The following is a 23,545-nucleotide window of genomic DNA, read 5'->3' as shown; positions in this document are numbered from 1 at the left end:
TTTTGCACCACAAATCCTCTTAATAGGTTCACAAAGGCACATTTAAGGCATCCACTTGGCTGTAGCTAGAAGTCTAAGATGGAAAGAACTGGGGATAATAATATTTTTGTATTTTTGTGGGAATAATAAATCAAGTCAGAAAGAAGCGTTTAATTATTTAAGACATAGAAAAAATCTAAGTGCTACCTGACTAAACCAATGGGGATAAACTGCCGTATAAAACCCTGCCTTGCAGGAAGATAATTAAGTTAGCCTCCAAGCATTGCTCTGGGTAGAATATCTGGCAGCCGACCAACAACATATTGAAATAAACAAAAAAATAAATCTAATAATGTCAACAATGCTCACGCCGCGACTAAACTCCACTGGGAGATAAACAGATTTTCAACGGCTGTTTTGTCAACCTGCATTCATAAAGTCCTGCTTTCCAGGCATAGAAAGCATTTTCTGAAAATATTGTGTTTCGGGGGGCAGAAGAAATGTATTTATAATACACAGGTAAAGGAAAAGTAGCCGTTAAAGAACAGCATTCAGACCCCTCACTCACCGCTAACAGTATAGCATTCTCCAACGGCTCCCGACAGAAGAGACATTTGCTTGTTGTAATAAAAACATAAACAGCTTAATGGAGTAACTCCAGTAACACAATGAAGTTTTATTTCAGCTGCTCATTGTTTAAACATTTCCGTCATGGCATGTCTGTTCCAATCACCGACCGCAGAATAGACACTTTGTTGTTCCGGTGAACGTTAAGGTTTAATGGAATAACTCGAGTAACAATTAAATTGCTAATGTAGTCCGCTTATTATTTAAACATTTCAATTAAGAGTTGTCCTTTTCAATCACCGACTGCACAACAGACATTTTGTTGGCATCATGAACGTCATTAACAGAAGGTTGAATGGGATAGTTTTAGTGAAAGTGAGGCTCCTTAATTTCTTCCGTGATTCAATCGGCTCAACCACTAATTGTGCAGTCCAATTCTGTTAATGTCAGGTTACCGTTGAATCATGCGGATATTAGATTGGGGTGCGAGGGGGTTAGACTCCCAGACAAAAAGATACGCTGCTTCGAACCCCGATGTTACACAGCCTACCTGTGGGCATCTTTGTGAGCATCTACCCACTCATTGTATCACATGGTATCTATATTCACTCCAAGTCCCTTTGGACGGAGCGGCATTATGACGGAATATACACGTGAATATAAAAGATTCACAACGGGAATCAATATCGCCTTGTTAAAATCCTATTGTTTTTATTGTATCGTCCACTGAATGTAAAACACCCTCACACGCATACACGCACAGTTCTCCTCTGGGGTGTTTGGGTGTAAAGTGTAGAGCCAGTGGGGGGTCTGATGATAGTACAGCGTTGACAGCAGGTATGAACATGCAGACCTGGCTCAGGGACCGTGCCGTCTGTACACCAGAAGGTGTGAGGGCCATCTCGGTTTATTTAAGCAATATTGATTTTCCTTTTGGAGCCGGTCCGTTGTCCCCGGCAACTCGCGGGCTCAGGAGCTCGGAGGCCCCAGAGTACATTCCAGTGCGGTGCCAGTTTGCCCTGCTGTTGCCTAGCAATAATATCATAAAGCCTACCTGTTGGCTGGAATTTTAATGGGGGAGTGATGGATACACATGGAACAGATGGGCTAATGAATAAGCATTAATTTGAACATCTATATACATATCAATCTTTATATAGATCACACAACTGATTAAAAATGCACGCAATGGCTGCAAGGTTATTCTTTTCTTTTGCTCTGTTTGTACTGCTTCATTTTTACCGGCTTATTAATAAAGGATGGGATAGAGATTATCTTCCTCCTCGTGCTCTTGTCTAACATACAATGCGCTCTCAATTCAGTCGGCTACACTGTTGTTTGGGTTTCAAGTCGTTTAGATTTATTTAGGCTTATGGTTAGGGTTACAGTACTGCTGCCTGCACACATCGTCCTCCTGTTCCTCCATCTGAAGGCGGTGCCCACAGACAAACCCAGCCCAGGGTACGTAAACAAGGTCTTGAGTACTGAGCGAGATAACTTTGTTTCACTTCCATTGTGCGGTAACCACGCTCCACAAAACAAAGAGGATTGTTTTCCAATTCAACCTCTGGCCCTCAAAAAGAAAACATAAAACACAAAACATAACAAGTTTGTCTGGCTTTGCTGCTGTGAATTGTCAATAGGCAGCTCTTTGCCATAATACATAGGCTATCCACTCGCAGTGCTGGGCATTGTTCAGAAAGTATGGATAAGTGGTTTCACACTGGCAGCTTATTCTAATTAGGTGATGAAGACAATCCTATTAATAGTTACTTTTTGGTCATGAATTCATATGAAATGGATAAATACACAAAAAGTGTCTCTCAGGAATGTTTTCAGTTTTTCGTCTCAGAAAGTGATTCACAGATTTAAAGCCACAGACAGGTCAAACTTGAATCCTTGAAGCAGAGAAAGGTTGTTTCACTCCCAGTTTCATTGATTAAAATAATGTGTATTTACCACAATGTAAAAAAACAGGCCAACAAACCACAACAGGGCACAAGTCTGACCTTCGTAGCAAAATAACTTAAACTCGGATAATAAAATTATCCGAGTTCAAACGAAAAATCCATTCAGAAACCGTGGCACGGTGTAGGAAATGGCTACGACTTACACAAGACCTTGGCTTTCGTTTACTGATGGTAACTACAGAGAGGGATTCAGCGAGAATACAGCCGGCGTCTCCACTTGCCTTCCCTGCCAAGGCGTTTGCCTGCTTCCAGGACATCTTGAGCACTGTCCGGCTGTCACGCTTCAGTCAAACTGTAATGGTCTCCATTCTTCTGCATCGCTGTCTGCGGGAAGTCTTTCTGAGCGGAGGGCTTTGAACTTTTGAAGCACAGAATTGTTTTGGCTGATTGGATATATGATGTGGGCAATGCTATACAACTGAAAGATAACGTGAAATTTAATTTTTTTTTTTTTTTTTTAAGTATATAAAATTTAAAAAGTTGTGATGGGATCTAGCCAGTTCTAAACCCCATAAGATGTTAAAAACATGCTTAATACCCCAACATGCTCAGAAGCCCATAACTATAATGTCATGTACAGAGTTCTCTAGCCAAGTCAAGGTACATGATATCATGCTTGGAGACCTCATATGGAAGTCTGTGGAGGTACAGGAGCAAACCAAGACGCCAGAAGGAAACATGGCAAGAACTATTTACAGCTTCAAACCAACAACCTTCCTGCGTGTAAAAGAGTGTACACTCTTGAGTGTGAAACCATCCGGAGTGCCCTTTCTCATGAATTGAAAACAACATTGCGTCCTAGAGGGGACATTCAAATGACTCAAGGCTTACTGCTGCTAAACCTGCAGAACTCCTAGATCACAGCCCGGTCATTGATTTGCATTTCCTGAGAAGTATATGTTAACGATTTTCGTGCAGAGAAAACAACCAAAAAAGCAATTGCCATGGTACCATCACCAGGCCCACTGCAAGGTTGTGACTGTACAAGTCCCCAGGGCAGCATTCGGTGTACAACGTGTCTTTAGTGAGTCAACCTGCTTTTTGGGCCAGAAATACATTTACATATAAATAGCTAATACCCCGGCCTCATATATAATTTAAAAAAGGTTTCTGGGAAATCCAATTTGATTTGTGAATACCTGAGATGGGATAGCCTGAGACAGAACTAATCAGTCGGACATCTGTTGGTCCTTAGATCAATTAATAAAGATGAAGAATAGTGTGCTCCCAGGGTATATTACAATCATATCCCATCTCTACTGAAGTGGAACTGCGCTCGCTGTCCATATACACAGAATTGTATACTCTGTACATTGTTCTCATTGTAGTCCTTCTTGTTCGTCTGGACAATGGCTGCCCAAATAACGGTTGAGATTTTAATGGAATTTGGCACTCATGACCAGGGAACGGTGCACAAATCACTTCTCCAATTCTTGAGGTTAGGGCCTTTATCCTCTGTAGCGAGACCCGCGGAGCAAAGTTGGACTCTGGACTTGATTGGATTCTCCTTGCCACTGCTGGCTTGGGTCACCCTTGAGTTCAATGCACCCAGTCCAATTTTAACTGTATTGCATTGTTTTGTTTTTTTGGGAAACAAAACCAATTGTACACCAATTTATTCCACCCACATATATACACACAGAGAGAGCCCTAGGGCACAAATGTGCATGTCCGTTTTTATGAAAATGTTAAAATCATAATTTCCGGTTTTTTGCAAACCGGACATGAGGTCATTAGCTCGGCAGTACGTTGTGAGTGTGTATTGAACCCCCTGTCCCCTACATCCATCATGCATGGGGGGGGCTGGCTTCTAGTGGCTCTTTTGTTGATGTAGGTTAACACCCATCATATTAACCTCACCGTTTCTCTCTGCCCTTTCAAACAATTTGGAAAATATGCCTCTAAATGTTACATATTGTTCAACCCTGATTATGCAATGGGAGAAGACCCAAAGACATAAAATCTATACATCTAACAAGAGTTTAGATTGTAGATTGCACCGCTTGGTTAAGGAAGAATAGACTTGTTTCCTGAATCGGGATAATAAGCTTTGTTCTATATTAATGAAACCCCGGCCTGGATACTGATGAAACAAGCAGTGTCTTTCTCAGGCGCCATGGGTCGGATAAGCGCTCAGCACTGCACCCAGCTACATTGTTATGTGTTAGTCATTCCACTTTAAATTGGTTACTTGTTTTCCTGTCGGTCTGCAACCACATGGCGATGTGGGAGGAAGTCGAAAATGAACATTTAATTCAAAACGTGTTGCTTGGTTTGGCCAGCTGACCCGCGAGAGAGCAAGTCCAACACAAGTTAAGAGAAGTAAAGAGAACGTACCAGCATTTGGCTCAAGATAATGAGCTACACCAGGCTCTGTGTGAGAATAAACCACTGCGGGGTGTCCTGTTATAGGAGGACGTCCCCCTGGAGGGGTTTAATCCCCTTATCACACAGACCAACCAGGGTTGCATATTAGTAACTTTCATCTATAACCGTATGGGGTTTTTATCAACCTAATCGGCTGCAATTAAAATATTCCTCCAAGGCACTATGGTCATTTCGTTTTTTTTGCGTTAGTAGTTGACCGTTTAAATGTTGGATTTGTAGCACATGCATTCAAGACTGTCGAAAGGCAGTGCACACCAATGCATACCCTTGGACCGTCATTGACCCTGATCAGGGTCAGGTATCAACACTGCTTTGGCATATATAAATATAAAGAGCCCAGTTCCAGATTCAAACCCGGGAGAGACTAACTTCAGCCAATGTAGCTTTATAAGGCTCATCTTTTAATGTGGAAGCCAACGTCGAATCGTCTAAAAACTCCTCTGAAGGAGAGATTTTTTTCAAGTAGTTTGTAGCTTGACTCCTTCTGTGCCAAACAAGGACCCCACCCGTGCCGCGGCTCCAGCCAATGATTGCCTCCAGATTGAATAAGAGGCCCCCTGCTCACCGCCTGCACTCCCTCAGCACTCACCGGGAGGTTTGACTGACAGGGAAGCGGGATGGAGGCGGAGGATGTGCGCAGAGAGGAGCAGCAGTTTAATTTGAAAACCATCGGTGGAGACAGAGTTTCACTCCAGGCCCCTTTCAGATGGACCGCTGGGCCCGCTGGCAGATTATACGCCGGCCTCGGCACATGAAAGTTGAATTTAGACCCAGTATAATTGACCTGTGTGAATGCAGAATATATATATATATATATATATATATATATATATATGAATTAGATGTAAAGCCACATGTAATGTAATCGCTTCCAAATCTATGAAACCGACTATCCTTTATACATGACATTACGATATGGAATTACAACAGCGTAAGCAGGGGTAATTTTAAATATTAATACCACACCGTCTTGGTGGGTGTAAATGATGTTTTATTTAGGCTCACTGCAGGGCTCATTCCAGCTCCGGCTCCTTTGTGCGTCTCGCGGATAATCGCGCTTCCTGCACGGTGAGGTGAATCAAGGTTTAACGGTAATGACGATGGCTGCGAGAAACGGAACAGAAATGGAGCGGGGAAAAACTACAGAGGGCCAATTTATTTTTAAAAATGGCTTGCGATAGCTCCTTTTTTTTGTTGGGGGTGGGGGGTTGTTAACGTTTTCTTTGCGATTAGTGATGAAATTTGCCACGCGCCGTGATGCTAAGACGGTGAGTCACTTAGCCTCACTTAGGCCTACTGTTTTGCCTGTGTGCTGTACAGTAGGACGATGAGGATGAAGTGCTGCGGGAGTATCACAGCATGGGATCAGGTAAACAGTGGTATGAGCAGGTCCTTGCCGTGCCACTCCGGCTAACTGCAGAAGAACATTTAAGGTCTGTAGAAAGCCTTCTAAATAGTTCTAAATAGAGGCCGCTCTCACAAACAACATTTTGTGACGCAGTTGATCAATGTAGGGATTGTTTCAATATAGAACACCCACTCAGGCACACACGCACGTACGCAAACACAAACACACACACACACACACACACACACACACACACACACACGGACACACAGACACACACACACGGACACACAGACACACAGCTTGTCCGGTTAATAGCCAGTAGTTGGAATTCTAGGCACACAGAGTTACCCAGTTATCTGGCTTCAAAAGAAAAAAAACAAGTAATTTATGTGGAGAGAAAAATAAATTCCCCCCAGGAAAACTCCCAGACAACTTTTCCCTCTAACTTTTTTTTTTTTTTTAAGTACATCGTAAAGACCAATTCGCTCATACGGCTGGCTGTTCCAATCCCATCCGGCGTTCAATGGACTCTACTCCATCGCCTTTTCAATGCATTAAGAGAGACAGCGGTTTGATGGTGTCCGTGTGCGGGTCTAATGAGAGGAGGAAGGCCTCTTTGCAACGCCATCACCGTTCCTAGAAAGATGAATTAACCCCTCCCCCCGCACCCTCCCGTTCCGCACCCATTGTGACCGCCAACAATCCGTTCCCGCCATTACGGCGCATTCCAGCTAATGTCACGGTGGATCCCACAGCGGTGGGCGAGCATCACAGCGCCATATGGACCCTCGTTTCATCTCACTAGCGGAGGAGACCACTGTACCACTGCACGGGCCGAGCTGCCTTCACACTGTGAATTAATCTGGGTCCGTCCCCCGCCCATGGCCACTGCATCTGGGCCCCGCATGGAGCGGGGGCGTCTGAAGATGTTTTATTCATGGTGCCGGACACAGTGGCAGCCATGATGGCGTTACCCAAGTTGTTTCTGTTTCTGATAGTCCCCATCTGGGATCAATAATGTATTATCTTGTCTGCTCTTCTGTCGGGGGGTGGGGGGTTCTCTTTGTTTGGATTGGAATGCACATTGTCGTGTCTTGTTTTATGATATCAGTGCTGCTGCGGTTTCAGGAGAACGTAGGCCTACGCATCCTCTTTTCTGGCCCTAATGCATCCATTGCTCTCTGCTTTCGCTCACCCCTATCAACCTCTATTCGTCATCTATTGCTTTGTCCACCCGTTTCTTTGCAGACGACAAGGCTTTCTCGTGAGTGTGTCGCCACCATTAACCGAAGTGGGTAATTTTGCCTTTCTTTGGCTGTCCTTCACTCTCACCTCCTCACTGAGGCAGGCAAGGCAACGCATATTTATTTGTATTTACTGACAGTCTCCTCATCCCCAAATGATTAATGTAGGCCCTATTATTATTTCCCCAAAAAAATAACAAGTAGCACGCAGCACGGACAAAATGTAATCAAAATGTGTAAGTGTAATTGCAATCGAAGTCAAGCAACGCAGAGCCCCTGACACAACGGTTTATCCTCCACGGCTTCCGTCTGGAGATTAAGGAAACTCGAGAACGCCTGTATCACACTTCTGTTCATTTTCTCCTTTTAATTAATTTGCCTGCAGATGACGACCTGCATAGAAATGCAAACTTTCTCAATCTGATTTAATACAATGCACCACTACACATGTATATGTGGGCTGATTTGTGAGATTAAAAACAAAGCTTGTTTCGTGTGGTGTAACACACGTGGGTACGTTTACACACTTAAACTTGTACACAACATTGGAGTACACACGTACACACACACACACACACACACCAGGATCAGAAGCGGCAGTGTGCCCACTGACTGAAGTCTAAAATAATAAGACATTAGGACTAGTAGCCGTCAACAAAAAGTGTTGGTCTCCACCTAGTGGCCATTGCAAATTACTACTCACAAGAGACGCAAATGGAAACGGAATAGAACCAGCTCGTACCTATGTTCCATTCGATTTTGTAGACAGTTACAAACAAAATCAAAAAGCAATCCACACAACCTCCATTCTAAGAAATACACACAGCCGGGTCTCCTTACTGGCAAACCTCTGTAAGAGGTATAGAGTTGGAGACCTGAGTTAGAGACCTAATAGATATTTTATTTGCGTACAACATTCATGTGTGATTGCATCAACGGTTGTAATGGGTGTTCCTGCCCCATCAACATATAATTGCAGAAGAACTACATGACTACATAAAGGTATCGGCAATTACACTAGAGGAAGTGAGGCAGCATGGGGGATGACACCGTGCGGTGTGAAGTACCACCGAAGAAGATTTGGAAATATAGCATTGTACTTTGTAAAGTAAGTATGAGAAGAAAGGCGTCACGGAAAGTACTGACTTTAGATGTTTTTAATGGAAACAAAAAAATAACGGTGACAGAGCAGAACACAAATAAACAATGAACAAACAATATATATTACAATAAACAAATTAAAACCTGATTACTTGAAAACTCTGAAAAATAAAAGGCCTGTATGTTATTATTCCGTACCGAAGATATCCATCTTCTGTGAATCCATGTTGAGAAAGATTATAGAAGCTTCATCTACGTCTTCATTGCACAACTAAGGGAAACATAAGGGGAAAAGAATAGTCAAAAAACACTTAGAATATATCACTACTGTTATTCAAAGATCACTACTGTGCAGGGGAAAAAAAGCACTACAGTGACTCAAAAATCGAACCTGTAGCAAAACCAAATCATTACTATATAACTCAACAAAAACAAAGTTACAAAAATCACAACTGCAGTGAAACAAATCACTACTGACTCAAAAAATCACTACTGTGGCTCAAAAATCTGAATCGCTACAAAAATCACTGAGGTTGCAAAACCAAATATCTTACACTGAGTCTTGCTTTCAGCTCCTCAGCCTGTCTCAGTCGGTGCTCTCTCTCTAGAATAGACAGGGAACATTCCTGCGTCAGCGTTTCTCAGCGAGCACTGCTGCAACAACACGTGCAACGATGGACACCTTTGGGTCCATTCTGTTGAATGTTGCCAGACTAGGTTACAATATTAGATTATGTGTACGGCGTAAGAGAACACAACCACATACTAGTGTGTTTCAATTGCATGATGTCTTACTGTGCTGTTTCCAGATCTTTCTGGCAAATAAGACCACGGCAACGATGAGTGTGAAGGACGCAAACACCACTAATGCCCCCAAGACATGCCTGGAACACAGACACACACACACACACACACACACACACAGAAACAGATAATAAATCACATGGATCAACTGACATCACAGTCTTTTACACCACAATCAACATTTACACACACACACACACAAAACTGAAGAAGTTATACAACCAAATTCAACCTCGTTCTAAACACACTGCGCAAAGCTGTTGCTCTCTTTAACATTGGAGTGAACTTCGGCGTGTGTGCACATGCGTGCGTGTGCGTGTGCGCGTGAGTGTGCGCGTGCGTGTGCTGGCGTGCGCGCGTGTGGACTCTGTGATTAGAATTGCTGCATTAGGGGGTCACAGTGCCGTGGCTGGAGGACACCACCTGAGCTTGTTGACATCGGCTTCTGTCTGCCAACAGTTACAACGACAGTCCTGCTCTCCAGTCCCAAGCCCTCAGACTCCCCTCGAGACGTGTATTCCGTAAACCACAGCCTGGCCGGCCGCGAGAAATTGCTCTCGGCAGATAAGGGCTTTCAAGAGCGAGAAGGAGGAGGAGATGTGTGAAGGACCTCTGAAATTGCGGGATGAGACACTTAAAAGAAGAAGGGGAAGAGGGAGAACCCACTCAGGATGTGGCATGCGAAGGGCAGTGGGCGAAACCACTACTGCTACTGCTAGTGCTAGTGCAGAAGCTTTTGCTTCATTTAAGATGATCACGATGAGTTCTGCCCATTCTGCCTCTGTTGCTGTCTGCGGTCAGACCAAAACACACCTGAGTGACAGGGGCCGTACTGTGAACCTCGACTCTACGTCATATCCCGCCCCTTGCAAGCCAGCCCCCCTAAACACCCCGTTGATTCTACTGATGTCTGCGCGACAATGTCATGATCTTAGGTCATGATCATATATATGGATATGTGTGTGTTATGGGTTATCAGTATCGGTCTTTAGGAGCTGAAAGTTATCGGTTATTGGTATCAGTTAAAAAAAAAAATTCTGGCACTTTTTGGGTTATATCTTCATTGTTGAACGCACCTACTGTAAATCAGCTAAATAAATGTAATGTTAAATATCTATATATGTTACCTGTGAGCCGGCTGGGCATCCAAGGCGATGTGATCCGGGGAAAGAGCCGCGCCCGGGGTCGAGGAGACCCGATGCGGTGCTGCAGACGGTGAAGAAATGGCAGAAATGGCGGCCTCCGTAGTGTAACGTAGTGTTACACTACGTAAGCCCACAACCCCCTCCCCTCTACACTCCTCTTTCTCCGGTTCCCACTGACCGTACCGACAAGGAGGCATGACTCGATTAGTTCACCGCAGCATAACAATATCCTTTTAGCACCCTTATTTTCACCCTAGCCGCCAGCAATGGTTACAGTCGTTTAAAATGGCCCCTATTTTACCACCAGGTGTGTGACACCCATGTAAAACCTTTACAATTTTGCATGGGTGGGTGGACACTGTGGATAGAAGAGAGGTGTTTCAATCCGCTTTTTCAAAAAACGCAAACAAGCACAGTCATGAACACATTTGTTTCATTCGCCAATTACCTTCCCTTTATTGTGTGTTCTAGTTTCGTTCTGGTTTTTGTGATTGTTTGTTTGGAGATGAGGCAGCAAGCTGTGTTATTGTTCCACTTGCATTTGGTTGCTGCATAAAAGACCCTCAAAACCCCCGTAAATAAATGAAAGAAGAACAGCCCTTCAAAATATAAGCAAACAATAGGAGGCGAGGCATCCAAACAGTCCAAAATCAATTGATTTCAAAAAGGGAGTTTAAGTGAATGAAACGAAACACTTATAATCAAACTCCCTGTGTGTTTATGCACGCTTTTCTGTTAATTGCTGGCACCTGTGCAAGTCTCACTGCCGCCCTAGTGTCCTGTTGATTGTTCAGGTAGCCACCAGGAGGCAGTGTTTCAACTATTTACAGTTTTGCACTTGCTTATTATCATCTCACAATGGTGTGAGGCAAAATAGTTGCCCTTTCAAATTATATTTCCAGGTTTTTCTGAAACCCGATCACCAAGCGGAAAAAACAAATGGTGTCTCTTTAAAAAGAAAATCCAGAACCTACTGGTTGAGGGGCGGGGCGTGACCAGGATTTGGACGGCGGTCTTCTGCGATTCGACACCACACCAGTACCAGCCGGCGTCCGCCATCCGCAGGCCGCTGACGGTGACGGTGAAGGCCCCGACCCGGTCGTCGGCGATGGTCACCGAGGGGCCGTCGAAGCAGCCTTCGGGCCCCGTGTAGCGACAGGAGCCCGGGTCCCCACTCCGACACCAGCTCTTCTTAATGTCTCTGATGGAGGAAAGAGGTGGAGGGCATGAGAAGGGCCGACATAACCCTTAAAACAAAGGAGTCGGCCTTCCGTCTTCCATGCTGATCAAGGGAGTTTTTGCTTGCCCTCTGCGGGGCAAGGGTTAGGGGGATGCCGTAAATATATGGCCTGTTAAGCCCTTTGAGAGTAGCTGTGATTTAGAGCTATACAAATACAATTACATTTAATTTAATTTAATAGTCGTTGATCAAATCGTTCAAATCGTTGTTTTTCCCCTAATGTCAAACTGGACGTGTGAGGTCATGTGCACTCATGGACACTTTCCTCTCAGTGAAGACTGATTGAAAGAGAGCGAGGGAAGGACCTGTAGCAAGGTCCACTAGGGTCACTATGTAACGCATGTTGCCGACATGGTAGCCACACTCGCAAGCCACCACCGTAGAGCTTATTTTAAGACATGAAGAGCACAGGTGACCTCTAATTGATCCCTCCCTGGTAGCTACTGCCTGGCGTGCCAGCATTTCCCAGTAACCATCTGGGTTTTGCTTATTAAAATGAAACCCAGTGACGCTAATGATAGAAATCTGTTTCCTCAATGCATGAGTGAAGAGGAACCGACCGTCTCGGACAGAGGTCGACCGTCTCTGTGTGGGTAATATTCGTATTCACTCAGGCATTGAGTAGGCAGATTTACACTCATTACTCTCCAAACTGTATGCAGAGATTGTGTTTCCTCCATGTTCTGGATGCTACATTATGTCACTTGCATATGGATGGGCGTTTTATATCATTGGGATCAGGAGCCGACTTCGATAATGATGATCAGTGTTTTGTATAAAAATGTATTTAAAAAATAACTTCTCATAAAAGCTCTCGCGTACACGAACAGACCTGCCAAATGATTCACAGCCACAAACAAGCTACTACTAATCACTTGATGCGCTGCAGTGAGCACACATTCCCTGGATATTACGGGGAGATAAACGATGAAAAACGATTTGTGTGGAGGCAGAAAAATTTGACGTTTGGCTCGAAAACATTTTCAGAACAAAAATAATCGGGGGGGGGGGGAACCACAAGAACCATGTGGAGTCGGATTAGGTGCAGTGATTGGACGAGTGGATGAGATACCTGTATCTCTTACTGTAGAGGCAGTCCACTGCGACGCTTCCCCCCTCCTCTCCATCCAGCCTGCTGTTCACCACAGACATGCCTAATCAAACACGCAAAGGAATAAAACAATCAATACAGTTAAACATTTACAAGCAGCTCGGGGGGAAAGCGGGCCAGGGATCATGTGGGATCAGCAGGTAGAGCGGTGTGCAGAGAAAGCTACCCACACTAAGGGCGCACTCACACTAGACAAAGTTGCCCTGTAACATACTCAAGTACGATTGCCCTCCCCCCCACTGTGCCACTGGCCTGTGCTCACACTAGGCAATCTCAACTGGGCCTGAGTACGGTTGCCTCTTGTACATATAGGTTGCGTATCCATGCGTGTGCGCATGTCGGCTCATTAGCATCTGTACCGTGGCCTGAGCACACCTCTCCGAAGTGTACTGAGGCCACGGAATTTAACTGTACTTAAGTACGGATTGCGTTCTCACACTAGCCAATGATCTAGACTTTAGGGGGCAAACGTACTCGGGCACGGTACAGATGTGTGAGTGCGCCCTGAGTCACTTAGGCAGACTCTCTTTACCACAGGTGAGACGGTGAACAATCCAGGCAAACAATCAATACTGGAGCAACTACTAAAATACTGCAAGTGCAGCACGACCAAATTAAATAAGAAAAATAAGAAAATACAACTAGACACTAACCACATCTACAGAATGGGAAACGGGACATTTATTGGTTCTATTTAGTTTTTTCCAAAGAACAATAAAATAGGTGGGAGCTAGCCAAGTGGTTAGAGTTAGAGTGGTTGGAGTAAGTGCGTCGCCACAAAAAACAGAGAACGATACATCAGAGACGTATGCCACTGGACCGAGGGCAGAGTAGCTACAGAAATCAGATACAAGAAGAGTTTTCAATCCCCTTTTCAGTTTTGTTCCGTGACATTAGTCACCGAGTGCCTCCCAACATCGCTCAGCTATCCTCTGAACCAGCACCCCTCTCAACGCTACTAACGGCCAATCACACACCCCAATGCCCGACAAGAAGACCCCGCCCTCCCCCGAGGTCCCCACCCACCGTGAACCACGGTGAGGTAGACGGCGGCCGAGGGGTCCTTGCTCCATATCCCCCCCTGCTCGGCGCCGCAGTGGTACCACCCGGCCTGGTCCTCTGTCAGGTCCGCCATGGTCACCGTGAACACCTGCTGGGCGGGGTCGTCCACGATGCTCACCCTGGGGTCCGAGGGCGCCCTGTCGGTGCGAGCCACCATGGTGCACAGGTCCTTGAAGGTGCCCCAGCACCAGTACTTGACGTGGGCGGCCAGGGCGGGGTCGTAGTGGCAGGGGGCGGCGATGGAGCGGCCCTCCAGGGCGGTCAGCTCAGACACGGTGGTCACCCCGGACCGGGCGGCTGGCCGGTGGGAGAGGGTTCGGTGGTTTAGGTTTAGTGGTTGTGAGTGGATTTAGCACTTTTATCCAAAGCAACTTAGGGGTTAGACAGTGAATACAGACACAGGTCATTAAGGAGCAGGTAGGGGTTAGACAGTACAGAGACAGGTCATTAGGAAGAAGGTAGGGGTAAGACAGTACAGAGACAGGTCATTAGGAAGAAGGTAGGGGTAAGACAGTACAGAAACAGGTAATTAGGAAGAAGGTAGGGGTAAGACCGTATAGAGACAGGTCATTAAGAAGAAGGTAGGGGTAAGACAGTATAGAGACAGGTCATTAAGGAGCAGGTAGGGGTAAGACAGTAGAAACAGAGAAAGGTCATTAAGGAGCAGGTAGGGGTAGAGTGAATCCAGAGACTGTTCATTAAGGAGCCCAGTCAAAACACTAACCAATTACTAATGTCCTCCCAAAACGCATACAAATCCAGGTAAAGCCTTAAATTAACCTTGTTAATGGATCAGTTGGTCTGGGACGCATTTTGACCATATCCAACACAAATGGAAATGCAACCAACTCAGCAATAAGAATACAACCGATAGCGTTGTATTGGGGATGGGAAATGGACGCGGTTTCCTAGAGCGTCTTCCTCTTTTAACTCATACTCGTCAGCATCATTCCTTTAACATGAATCATCAACATTTGGAAAATCAACATGGAACAGCGCGCCCCTTCTCACAAAAACCGCAATCATAATTTAAGTATCAGTAAGCGTTAGGCTACGTTGTTAAAAAAAGACCAGTGTGGTTTAGTGGCGAATAAGGGGTCAGGCACACAACATCGAAAACAATACAGCGATTATGCAAGGGTCTGCAATCATCAGTTCTTAAACTTTTTAGAACTGAACTTTCTCTAGCTGGGAACTGACGTGCGAGAGAGTTTCATTGATATGGATATCAATCTGGACACGCTTTCTAACGCCAGGTGTAAATAAAAGGTGTGCAGGCCTATCGCGTGTCGGCGATAGGCCTATCCGAATACGCGATTGCCCAAAACGCATATTAATACCAGATGTGAAAGGCTCTTAGACATTATCAGAGAATCTGGTCTCTACACCATATTGTCAATTATTTATTGACATGGATATTTTCATATCTGTAATATAACAAAAGGACAACCAGGGCTTTGAGAAGAAGGCTCTGGTGCTTCATCTCAAACGGAACTCGAGCCCACTTTCACTTCTCCCTCCAGACTTCCCACTTCCAACATGGATGACCGTTAGGTGAAGAAATGAAACCTAAATTAAAGTAAGTAAGACATAACGCTAATATAGGTAACCATAATAAAAAGCATACAAATCATAAGTTACTAATTTTTTAATGTAATTAAGCCTATATGTAATGAAATTAATAATGATAGGCCTACTAAACTTGTATTTCGATTCCAGGATAACAAAAATTAAATTCTGAAAAATATATAGCAGAGTGAGCATATATTTTATAAATATTATCTTACTTTTTCTTATCTCCAAATGCGGACACAATGTTTTCAAACTTGCAAAAAGAAAAAACTACTATCCAAGGAGCATCTAGAAGAACAGCAAGCTACCGTTAAGCACCACAATAACCAAACATGTTACGTATTAGGTAACAATAAAAGTAGTCGAACATAAAGAGTACCTGGGATGCATGCCAACAGGGTGAACACGGCGGTGAGCAGCTGTGGCATGGTGTGATGTGGTGCCCTCTGTTCTGACCGAGGTTCCCAACGCTGCTTGGTGGTCACGTGACCACATTTGGGACCCAGATGTCGCCAAAAAAAGTTAACCATTTAGGTGCTGAATAGTTTTGGGGGTTTGGGGATGGAGTCAATTAGTTGACTCCAATTAATTTGGAATTGTTAGCATGAGTTAATGACTATGCCATTCACATACAAGCTATACATTTAGCATAGATCACTTCCATGATGGGAATGTAAAAATACAACTGTTGATAGCAAGGGTGAAGAGCAATTAAGGAAGACTAGTTAAACCTAAGAGTAAAACATGTGTCGTCTACTCCCCAAAGTAATCTAGCTTATCTATTTATTTTAGTCTCAAAAGTTGAAAACAGTAAGGCATATTTGAACTGAAGAATTATGCCTGAACATCAACTGTATTACATGACCTAAACGTGAGCGTGAGTCGGTCAAGTCACTTCCAGTCATCAACATCTGGTTCTCTAGCCATTGGGAAACTTAGCTCAGGATAAAGTCCCTTCTTACACAATGAGTTTCAAAGTACAAAGAAGGGCCATATTTTGGGTTCTTCTCTTCTACACACCTCATTGGGATAGGGTTTAGCATTTGCTAATGATCTATATTTTGAATCGCACTACACCGGAAAATGTATGTTTAGATCGGAAGAAGACAAAAAATAATAAAGAAAATAACCAAAAAGTCATGGTCATGTTTGTTTCCATCTAGGATTTATCTAATTTTTGGGTGTATCGCGATAAATGCATCCATCCAGAGTGCTTGCGTGTGTCTCAGTGTACCACTTAGTGGTAGACAGGTAACAATATCCAGTAGTGCGGCTTTAAACTCCTGTTTAGATAATGAACCCGTTATAACCATATTACTTAACTCAACTTTAAAAACACAATACAAAGATATGTTTGGTGTTTTTTATTTCTGTTCGTTTAAGTGCAAAACGGAATGATTTACAAATTGAGAAGTAACAAAAAAAGAAGGGCAAACGTTCAGCAACAGAACAGTGTGTCGGACCATAAACTCTCCAAATTGTGCCAGTATCATCTGTGGCGGTAGAATTTGACGTTTTGGGCCTCAGTGGGTCATCTTCTCTGTAATTCTAAGAGAAAAACACAAAACAGAAATTGGTAAGAATGAACAAGAACTGTAGTTGGTGAACCATAATGAACAACCATTTACTATGGAGTCATTTAAAACAGGCTTTTTTACACATGGCTTTTTGAGCGGGTAAGGCATCATGCTCAGGGACGCCTACAGACGTTCAGCTAAGAGTCAAAACACTCTTTACCTGCCACAAGCCTAGTTAAAACTCAACTTTGCACATGATTTCCATGAACGTTTTCCCAGCAGTAAAAGTCATAATAATTCATCTGTGACCTTGAGATACTGTACCATGAAAATACAGTTGATGCAAATGTTTCTGGTGTAATAAAGGGCACCTATTTTACCACTGTGTGATTGTGACAAGCCATTTAAAAACACTTCCCTGTGACATCACAGGGACTAGTGTTCACCTAATGGCTAAATTAAACCTGGTGCTAAAATAGGGGCCCCTTTAATGAACAGGATTCCATTCACATATCCATTCAATAAATATCCAGTATTTTTTTTTTAAGCATTTTAAACATGTCTTGTTTCACAATTAGTTATCACAATAGTGCTAATTATGACGTATCAATAACCCAGTACCCATTGCCAACCCTGATAACTGATACGCCCATGAATATGTCATACCAATTTAAACTGCATGTTTGCAGCAGAGTGTTGGATAACTCACATTTGATTCCAATACGGCCATTTTCCGATCAACACACTATTGTTCCCTCTGCCCTATGTGTGTACCTAGCCTGAAATCGCCAGACTAGTTCCCAAATGCGTATTAGTCTGGAACCTCTCATCTTTGATTTTATTTTTGTTTCCAAAAAGGTGTCATCAACAGTCACAGACCAACCAAAAGGCCACAAATGGACCTTCAACCAATCAGAGCAATGAAATGTGTGACACATCAACGGCATCCATCTTGGTTGTTTATAAAAATGCCTCAACGTTGCTCCTATAGGGCACTACTCTGTACAGTCATCTTATCAAACATGCCCCCTATTTGAAATCAATTCTGATTGGCCCGAGCAGGGTCAGGTCTGCTGGGAACCTGCCTGAACGGTAGTGGGGCCAGACGCATATGCCAGACCAAATAAAACAAGAGCTTGCAGATTCTCAGGCTATGGTCCCCAGGCTATGGTCTACCTTTATAGTGTAGAGAATAGACAAGGCTTAAGAGAAGATGCTGGACATACCTGCAATGTTTGAAACAAGAGGGTTGGGTTCAGAATGGTATCAACCGATGAAGTTCATCACGACAAGATGGAGGACGGTGTGAGCAAACAAGAAGTCAGCGAAGGCCCTCTCCGGAGAGACCGACTGGAACTCGCCCTTGTTCGTTGGGTTGATCTGGATACGAAGGCACACTGAAACAAACAACAAAAAGACAAACGTTTTAGTTTTGTGCAACGTTTGACGAAATGTGTCTATGCAGAACAGCTTTCACACAGCATACAAAGCGTTCATGTTTGCTTTGCCAACTTGATTCAAATTTGCTAAACCTAGAAATGAGTGAGGAAGACCTTCATCGGTGTGATGATGGTTTGAATAGTTACATGTATGTTTGTTTCTTGTTATGTTAACGGTAGGGTTCGATAATACATGCTACAGTGTTATATATTACAGTCGTGTGAAATAAAATAAAATAAGTGACAATTACATTAAATTCTGCACATTGTGATTAGAAACTCATAGCCAGAACGTGGTCCAGCTTCGCAATCGAGAGATGTGGAATAAGTATTTGATATATATCGTACATCAGCCCAAGCAGGAACAATACTTAGGTACAACTAATTAAACAGTTTTGCGGTAAATTAGGAATACCATGCAAAGCTTTGTGTCAGGTTAGCCAAGCTACTAGGGATGACACGTCCTAGCAAGTCCTCGCATAAGCAGCGTAGGTCCATGCACGACTTTCAGGTTTGCATCAATCCTATGCACATACAAAAGAGATCGTTTTACTCCGAATGCAATATTTACCTGCGAGAATGAACGAGCCGACACACGAGATGAAGCCCGATAAGAAGCTATTGAAGGGGAAGGTTCCCACAAGCAGGCAATACAGGAACTGTAGAGCCCCCGTGAGCAGAATGTAAAGCAGATAAGCGTCCACTACTTTCAGCTTGTTGGGTGTAGTGGTCTTGTATTCCTCCAGGAACCGGGAGATCACCGATATCACCGAGTTGGACATGGTTTCGAGTGGGCTTTGCGGACTAATTGACAAGAAACAATGCCACTACAGGGTTTTTGCACGGAGTCTTCCTTCCTCGAATGAATGACGTGTCCGAGAGAGCGGAAGTCCGGGTTGGTGTCAGCGAGAATACGGTCCGACTCGGGGGTCGCGCCGTGCGTGTTACAGAGAATACGGTCCGACTTGGGTCCTTACATATTCCACCTCCGCCCCGTCCAAGTCAGCTGACCACTGATTTAACAAGTGACGGGACACAAGGCTGCTGGCTCGGTGTTTTGGGGGAAGGAGTTGACATATTATTTGATAGTATATAACAGTTTAAGAGAGATATTGTTAATGTCTTTCGATGGATCCGGCCACCTCCACAGCGACTCTTCAAGACGACTCTGAGTAAGATGAACTTTGAGCAGTGGCTTTCGTAACATCCCAGCTTCCAGATGTAGTGCAAGAGCCCTTCACAATAAGTTAGATACAATCTAAACATATGCGTTTTAGTGTAGGAAACGCTTGTACTGTTAATATCGGACAGCTATCTGTATTCGATTATAGATTATTATAGATGTATGTTTGTATTTATATTAGTTCCGTCATTCTTCAATATGTGTTACAGGTAGTTGGCGAGTTATCTCATTGACTCGGCAGTTTTACACGGCGTGGTTGACTTTTAATTGACTCCCCACCTTGTTTTAAATACCCAGCTGTATGTCCCTTAACAAAGCCATAGGGAAACACTTCGTCTCTAAAACTTAAGAAATGCACCTGGCAGTGTGCAGCTGTCACAACATCCATGGATGCGTGTATATTGTCCAGAGTGCGTTCACCTGACATCGGTGTCCTGAAACTGTATTCCCGTGCGGTATGCTGCTCAGGCCGAGTTCGATATGGGGCTGGTGGCCGTCGTGGCGTCCGACCTCCGCAGCCATCCTGAAGAGCGCAGAGGCCAAGATCCTCACCCGTAAGCAGTTGAACCAGTTGAACCAGTTTCTCTCGATCTGATTTAATTCATTCCTCGATGATAATAGTGTGGTTATTACACAATGTTCTGCTTTTTACAGGTGTTCAAAACGACATGTGGGCCAGGTATGTGACTCTTCCAAGCCAGGAGCGCATATGGACCCTCACTTTGACCAGCAAATCGGCTCCCAAACCCAAACAGCAAGGTGTGATATTCTTCTTCGCTTTGGATGACAAATAAAACCACAATAGCGCAATAGTTTATTTTACATTGACACATTCGAATTTGACTAAGTGACTGAAATCTGCCAATGACTCAATCGCTCTGGGCTCCTCCTTGTCTGTCTTCCGCAGCCCCCACTAAGACCCCCCTGGTGATGGTCCATGGGTTCGGCGCGGGGGTGGGCCTGTGGGTAAAGAACCTGGACCCGCTGAGTCGTTCGCGGCCCCTCCACGCCTTCGACCTGCTGGGCTTCGGCCGCAGCTCCCGGCCGGCCTTCCCCAGCGACGCGGCCCAGGCGGAGGACCACTTCGTCAGCTCCATAGAGCAGTGGAGGCAGAGCCTGGGCCTGGAGGACATGATCCTGCTGGGCCACAGCCTGGGGGGGTACCTGGCCACGTCCTACGCCATCCGCTATCCAGCCAGGTACCTGCTGTTTTTAAAGGGGTCCTATTTGACCAATCAGGTGTTAACCAGGCTTTTCACGCGTGGGAGTGTCCGCAATCAGAGCTTTATGATGGAAAAGTCACTATATCAGTTGGTACAGTCCACCAGGTGACCCCCTTGAGGGGATCCCCGTGGACTGTACCAACTGGTACCCCGTACCGGTCATCCCAGCTGTTCCCTTTAACCCTTTAAAGGCTTTTAATAGCTGTGTTTTTAAGAAGGTTCATAATAAGCTTTAGGAAAACTAACAGACTTCTTCCCTGGGTTATGCTAAAAGTCTGAAATAAAAAAAGAAAACGGGACATCCCATAATAAATAAATGTTTGGTGTTTCAGGGTGAAGCACCTGATCCTGGTGGAACCATGGGGCTTCCCCGACCGGAACCAGCCTCTTGCCGCTGAGGCCCAGGGCACGGAGGTGGTGAAGAGGCCCTCCCTGCCGCTCTGGGCCAAGGCGGTGGTGTCCGTGCTGGGCTTCTTCAACCCCCTGGCGGTCATACGGGTAGCGGGCCCCTGGGGTGAGAGACGCGATCGGGCTAGCACGTGTTTGAACATGGCATGTTGTTACATATTGTAGCAAGGTGTAGAATGACTCGCCGCACCATAGTATATCGTAGCATATCGTGGCATGCTTTAGCTCCTCGTAGGATGCCTCAACATGGCGTAGCATGTCATAGCCTAGCTTGGCATGTCTTAGCATATATAAGCACTTTGAAGAATATCGCACCGCGTCATAACATATGTTGTAGCATATGTTAGCATGTCGTAGCTGCACTGTTGGTTTCATCGTCTCCCTGGGCGGGTCTGGTTCTCCAGGGCCGGGGCTGGTGACCAGGTTCCGGCAGGACTTCAAGATTAAGTTTGAGGATCTGTTTGACGACGACACCATGACCAACTACATCTACCACTGCAACGCACAGACGCCCAGGTGATGCCCCTGCTGCTCACGTTAGTCAAGCTTACGCAGAAAGTATCCCATTCTACGGGTTACACAGTATGTGCCCCTACTGTAATCGACACCCTGTAACTAGGTCACCACGCCCCACCTTGTTTGATTATCAGGGTTTGTTCCTTTTGTTTGTTTTCTTTGTTCCTATTTTTACATTAAATATATATATATATATTTTTTTTTTATTCATCTCACACAGAACATGTTGGTGTTTTATATTGATATAACCATTCAATATGTAAAACAAAAAAATATATATATTTTTAAATATATATATGTACGGTATATCAATAAATAAGACTCACTCCCATCCACCACCACCCCTTCCTCCTCCTCCTCCTCCATATCCCTGCGGGGCTGCAGCGGCGAGGTGGGGTACTGGGCCATGATGGAGTCCCTGGCCTGGGCCAAGAGGCCCATGCTGCAGCGGGTGGAGCAGCTGCCGGCCTCCCTGCCCGTCAGCATGCTGTTCGGGAACCGCTCCTGGATCAGCAGCTCCTCGGGCCACGAGGCCGCCCGCATCAGGGGCCAGGCCTACACCCGGGTGGAGGTGAGTAGGGGTGGGGCAAGTGGTGGGAGCCCATGTGTGTGTGTGCACACTCTGTAACCATGCCACACCTTGTTTGATTATCAGCATTTGTCCCTGACCCTTTCAAACTGAATTTGCATTAAAAAAAGTTTTTTTTTTTACATTGATATAACCATTCAATATGTAAAACTAATTCAAAACGTCATACTTACTGCAGTGTATTTACTTCTCTCCGTCACACTCTCTCTAGCTAATCAACGACGCCTCTCACCATGTCAACAACGACCGACCAGAGATCTTCAATAATATGGTCGAAGAAATATGCAACTCTGTCGACTGAGTGTGTGCGTGTGCGTGTGTGTGCCTGCCTACTGGGTGGGCCGGAAACGTAAACTCTGTACATAAAGTGCACAATTGGGTAAGACCTGGTCACATACTAGTGCATACTGGCACTAGATTTGAGCTATGTAGAAGTTTATAAACTGCATTCACTTTTGTTATCAACTGTATCTGTGCATATACACAATATTGTACTGTTTTTGCTAAATGCTATTTATTTATGATGAATAAGCCTGTATGTGTATGTTCCGTGATGTGACTTGATTGTAAACGGGTAGAAGTGTTTTTTTTCCTTTATTTGAGATATTTGAATACAAATGCCTATGTTTATTTTTTAATATACGCCGTTTGCATCTGTTAACAGAAGCTCTAGACTACCATTGCCTCCATTTCACATATACCTCTGCACACTTGCTGTTTGTGTATTGTATTTTATATTGTGACATTTTCATTTTAATCAATAAAATTATTTGATTACTCTCTTTCAGTGCAATTGTGTTTTAGTTTTTGCAATTATTTATTTTGTTTATCCATTTGCGTTAGAACAACGTTTAAACGGCAAATGCAGCAAATTCTCCTGTGCGGCCACTAGAGGCCAGTAAAACATTATTTATCTTAATTCGAGGAGCTACGCCAACTAGGGCATTCTTTTTTTCTCTTAAGATTACTGCTACATATTTTAGGTTGCCTACTCGCGATTAATGGCTTCTTTAAAAGGGAGGGGAAAGTTACAGGTAAGTACATGTTTCCCATTCTGCTCCAACTTCTGAGCTCATTCTAGGCAAAGCAAGGCAACTGTATTTATATAGCAATTATGACATGCTTGGCCATCATTT

At 44.4% G+C, this 23,545-nt stretch overlaps 3 protein-coding genes across 4 annotated transcripts; 1 reads left to right on the top strand and 2 right to left on the bottom strand.

Annotated features, from left to right (window-relative positions):
• Window positions 1-8,641: 8,641 nt before the first annotated feature.
• pigr (polymeric immunoglobulin receptor) lies at window positions 8,642-16,001 on the bottom strand. Of its 2 annotated transcripts, none has more exons than XM_084480706.1 (8): window positions 15,914-16,001; window positions 13,927-14,259; window positions 12,862-12,943; window positions 11,524-11,750; window positions 10,532-10,610; window positions 9,396-9,484; window positions 9,155-9,295; window positions 8,642-8,871 (listed from the first exon to the last, which is right to left on the bottom strand). In XM_084480706.1, the coding sequence occupies exons 1-7, from the start codon at window positions 15,960-15,962 to the stop codon at window positions 9,177-9,179; spliced, it is 978 nt and encodes a 325-aa protein (XP_084336832.1). In that variant the 5' UTR covers window positions 15,963-16,001; the 3' UTR covers window positions 8,642-8,871; window positions 9,155-9,176. The 2 variants fall into 2 exon arrangements, with proteins under 2 accessions (XP_084336832.1, XP_084336831.1); XM_084480705.1 differs by having other exon boundaries at window positions 9,155-9,204.
• Window positions 16,002-16,883: 882 nt separating this feature from the next.
• On the bottom strand, window positions 16,884-19,383 carry dad1 (defender against cell death 1). Its single transcript, XM_084481571.1, has 3 exons — window positions 19,062-19,383; window positions 18,278-18,448; window positions 16,884-17,082 (listed from the first exon to the last, which is right to left on the bottom strand). The coding sequence occupies exons 1-2, from the start codon at window positions 19,270-19,272 to the stop codon at window positions 18,318-18,320; spliced, it is 342 nt and encodes a 113-aa protein (XP_084337697.1). The 5' UTR covers window positions 19,273-19,383; the 3' UTR covers window positions 16,884-17,082; window positions 18,278-18,317.
• A 118-nt stretch (window positions 19,384-19,501) lies between these two features.
• abhd4 (abhydrolase domain containing 4, N-acyl phospholipase B) lies at window positions 19,502-23,161 on the top strand. Its single transcript, XM_084480683.1, has 8 exons — window positions 19,502-19,662; window positions 20,142-20,227; window positions 20,328-20,432; window positions 20,581-20,872; window positions 21,229-21,410; window positions 21,709-21,820; window positions 22,205-22,391; window positions 22,621-23,161. The coding sequence occupies exons 1-8, from the start codon at window positions 19,619-19,621 to the stop codon at window positions 22,708-22,710; spliced, it is 1,098 nt and encodes a 365-aa protein (XP_084336809.1). The 5' UTR covers window positions 19,502-19,618; the 3' UTR covers window positions 22,711-23,161.
• The last annotated feature ends 384 nt before the right edge of the window (window positions 23,162-23,545 follow it).

Source organism: Micromesistius poutassou (assembly GCF_964030765.1).
Source record: "Micromesistius poutassou genome assembly, chromosome: 16".
NCBI lineage: Eukaryota > Metazoa > Chordata > Actinopteri > Gadiformes > Gadidae > Micromesistius > Micromesistius poutassou.
Note: the sequence above shows the minus strand (reverse complement) of the source record. Positions and strands in the feature narration are given on the sequence as shown.

Bases quoted from the DNA above. Each gene is read 5' to 3' on its own strand.
- pigr (XM_084480705.1), bottom strand. From the start codon at position 15,962: ATGCCACAGCTGCTCACCGCCGTGTTCACCCTGTTGGCATGCATCCCA. The intron at 14,260-15,913 runs GTACTCTTTATG...CCCACCGGCCAG, and splicing joins CCTGTTGGCATGCATCCCAG to CCGCCCGGTCCGGGGTGACC. The intron at 9,205-9,395 runs GTAAGACATCAT...TGTCTATTCTAG, and splicing joins AAAGATCTGGAAACAGCACA to AGAGAGAGCACCGACTGAGA.
- dad1 (XM_084481571.1), bottom strand. From the start codon at position 19,272: ATGTCCAACTCGGTGATATCGGTGATCTCCCGGTTCCTGGAGGAATAC. The intron at 18,449-19,061 runs GTAAATATTGCA...TGTTTGTTTCAG, and splicing joins CGGCTCGTTCATTCTCGCAG to TGTGCCTTCGTATCCAGATC.
- abhd4 (XM_084480683.1), top strand. From the start codon at position 19,619: ATGGATCCGGCCACCTCCACAGCGACTCTTCAAGACGACTCTGA. The intron at 20,433-20,580 runs GTGTGATATTCT...TGTCTTCCGCAG, and splicing joins TCCCAAACCCAAACAGCAAG to CCCCCACTAAGACCCCCCTG. The intron at 21,411-21,708 runs GTGAGAGACGCG...CTGGTTCTCCAG, and splicing joins ACGGGTAGCGGGCCCCTGGG to GGCCGGGGCTGGTGACCAGG.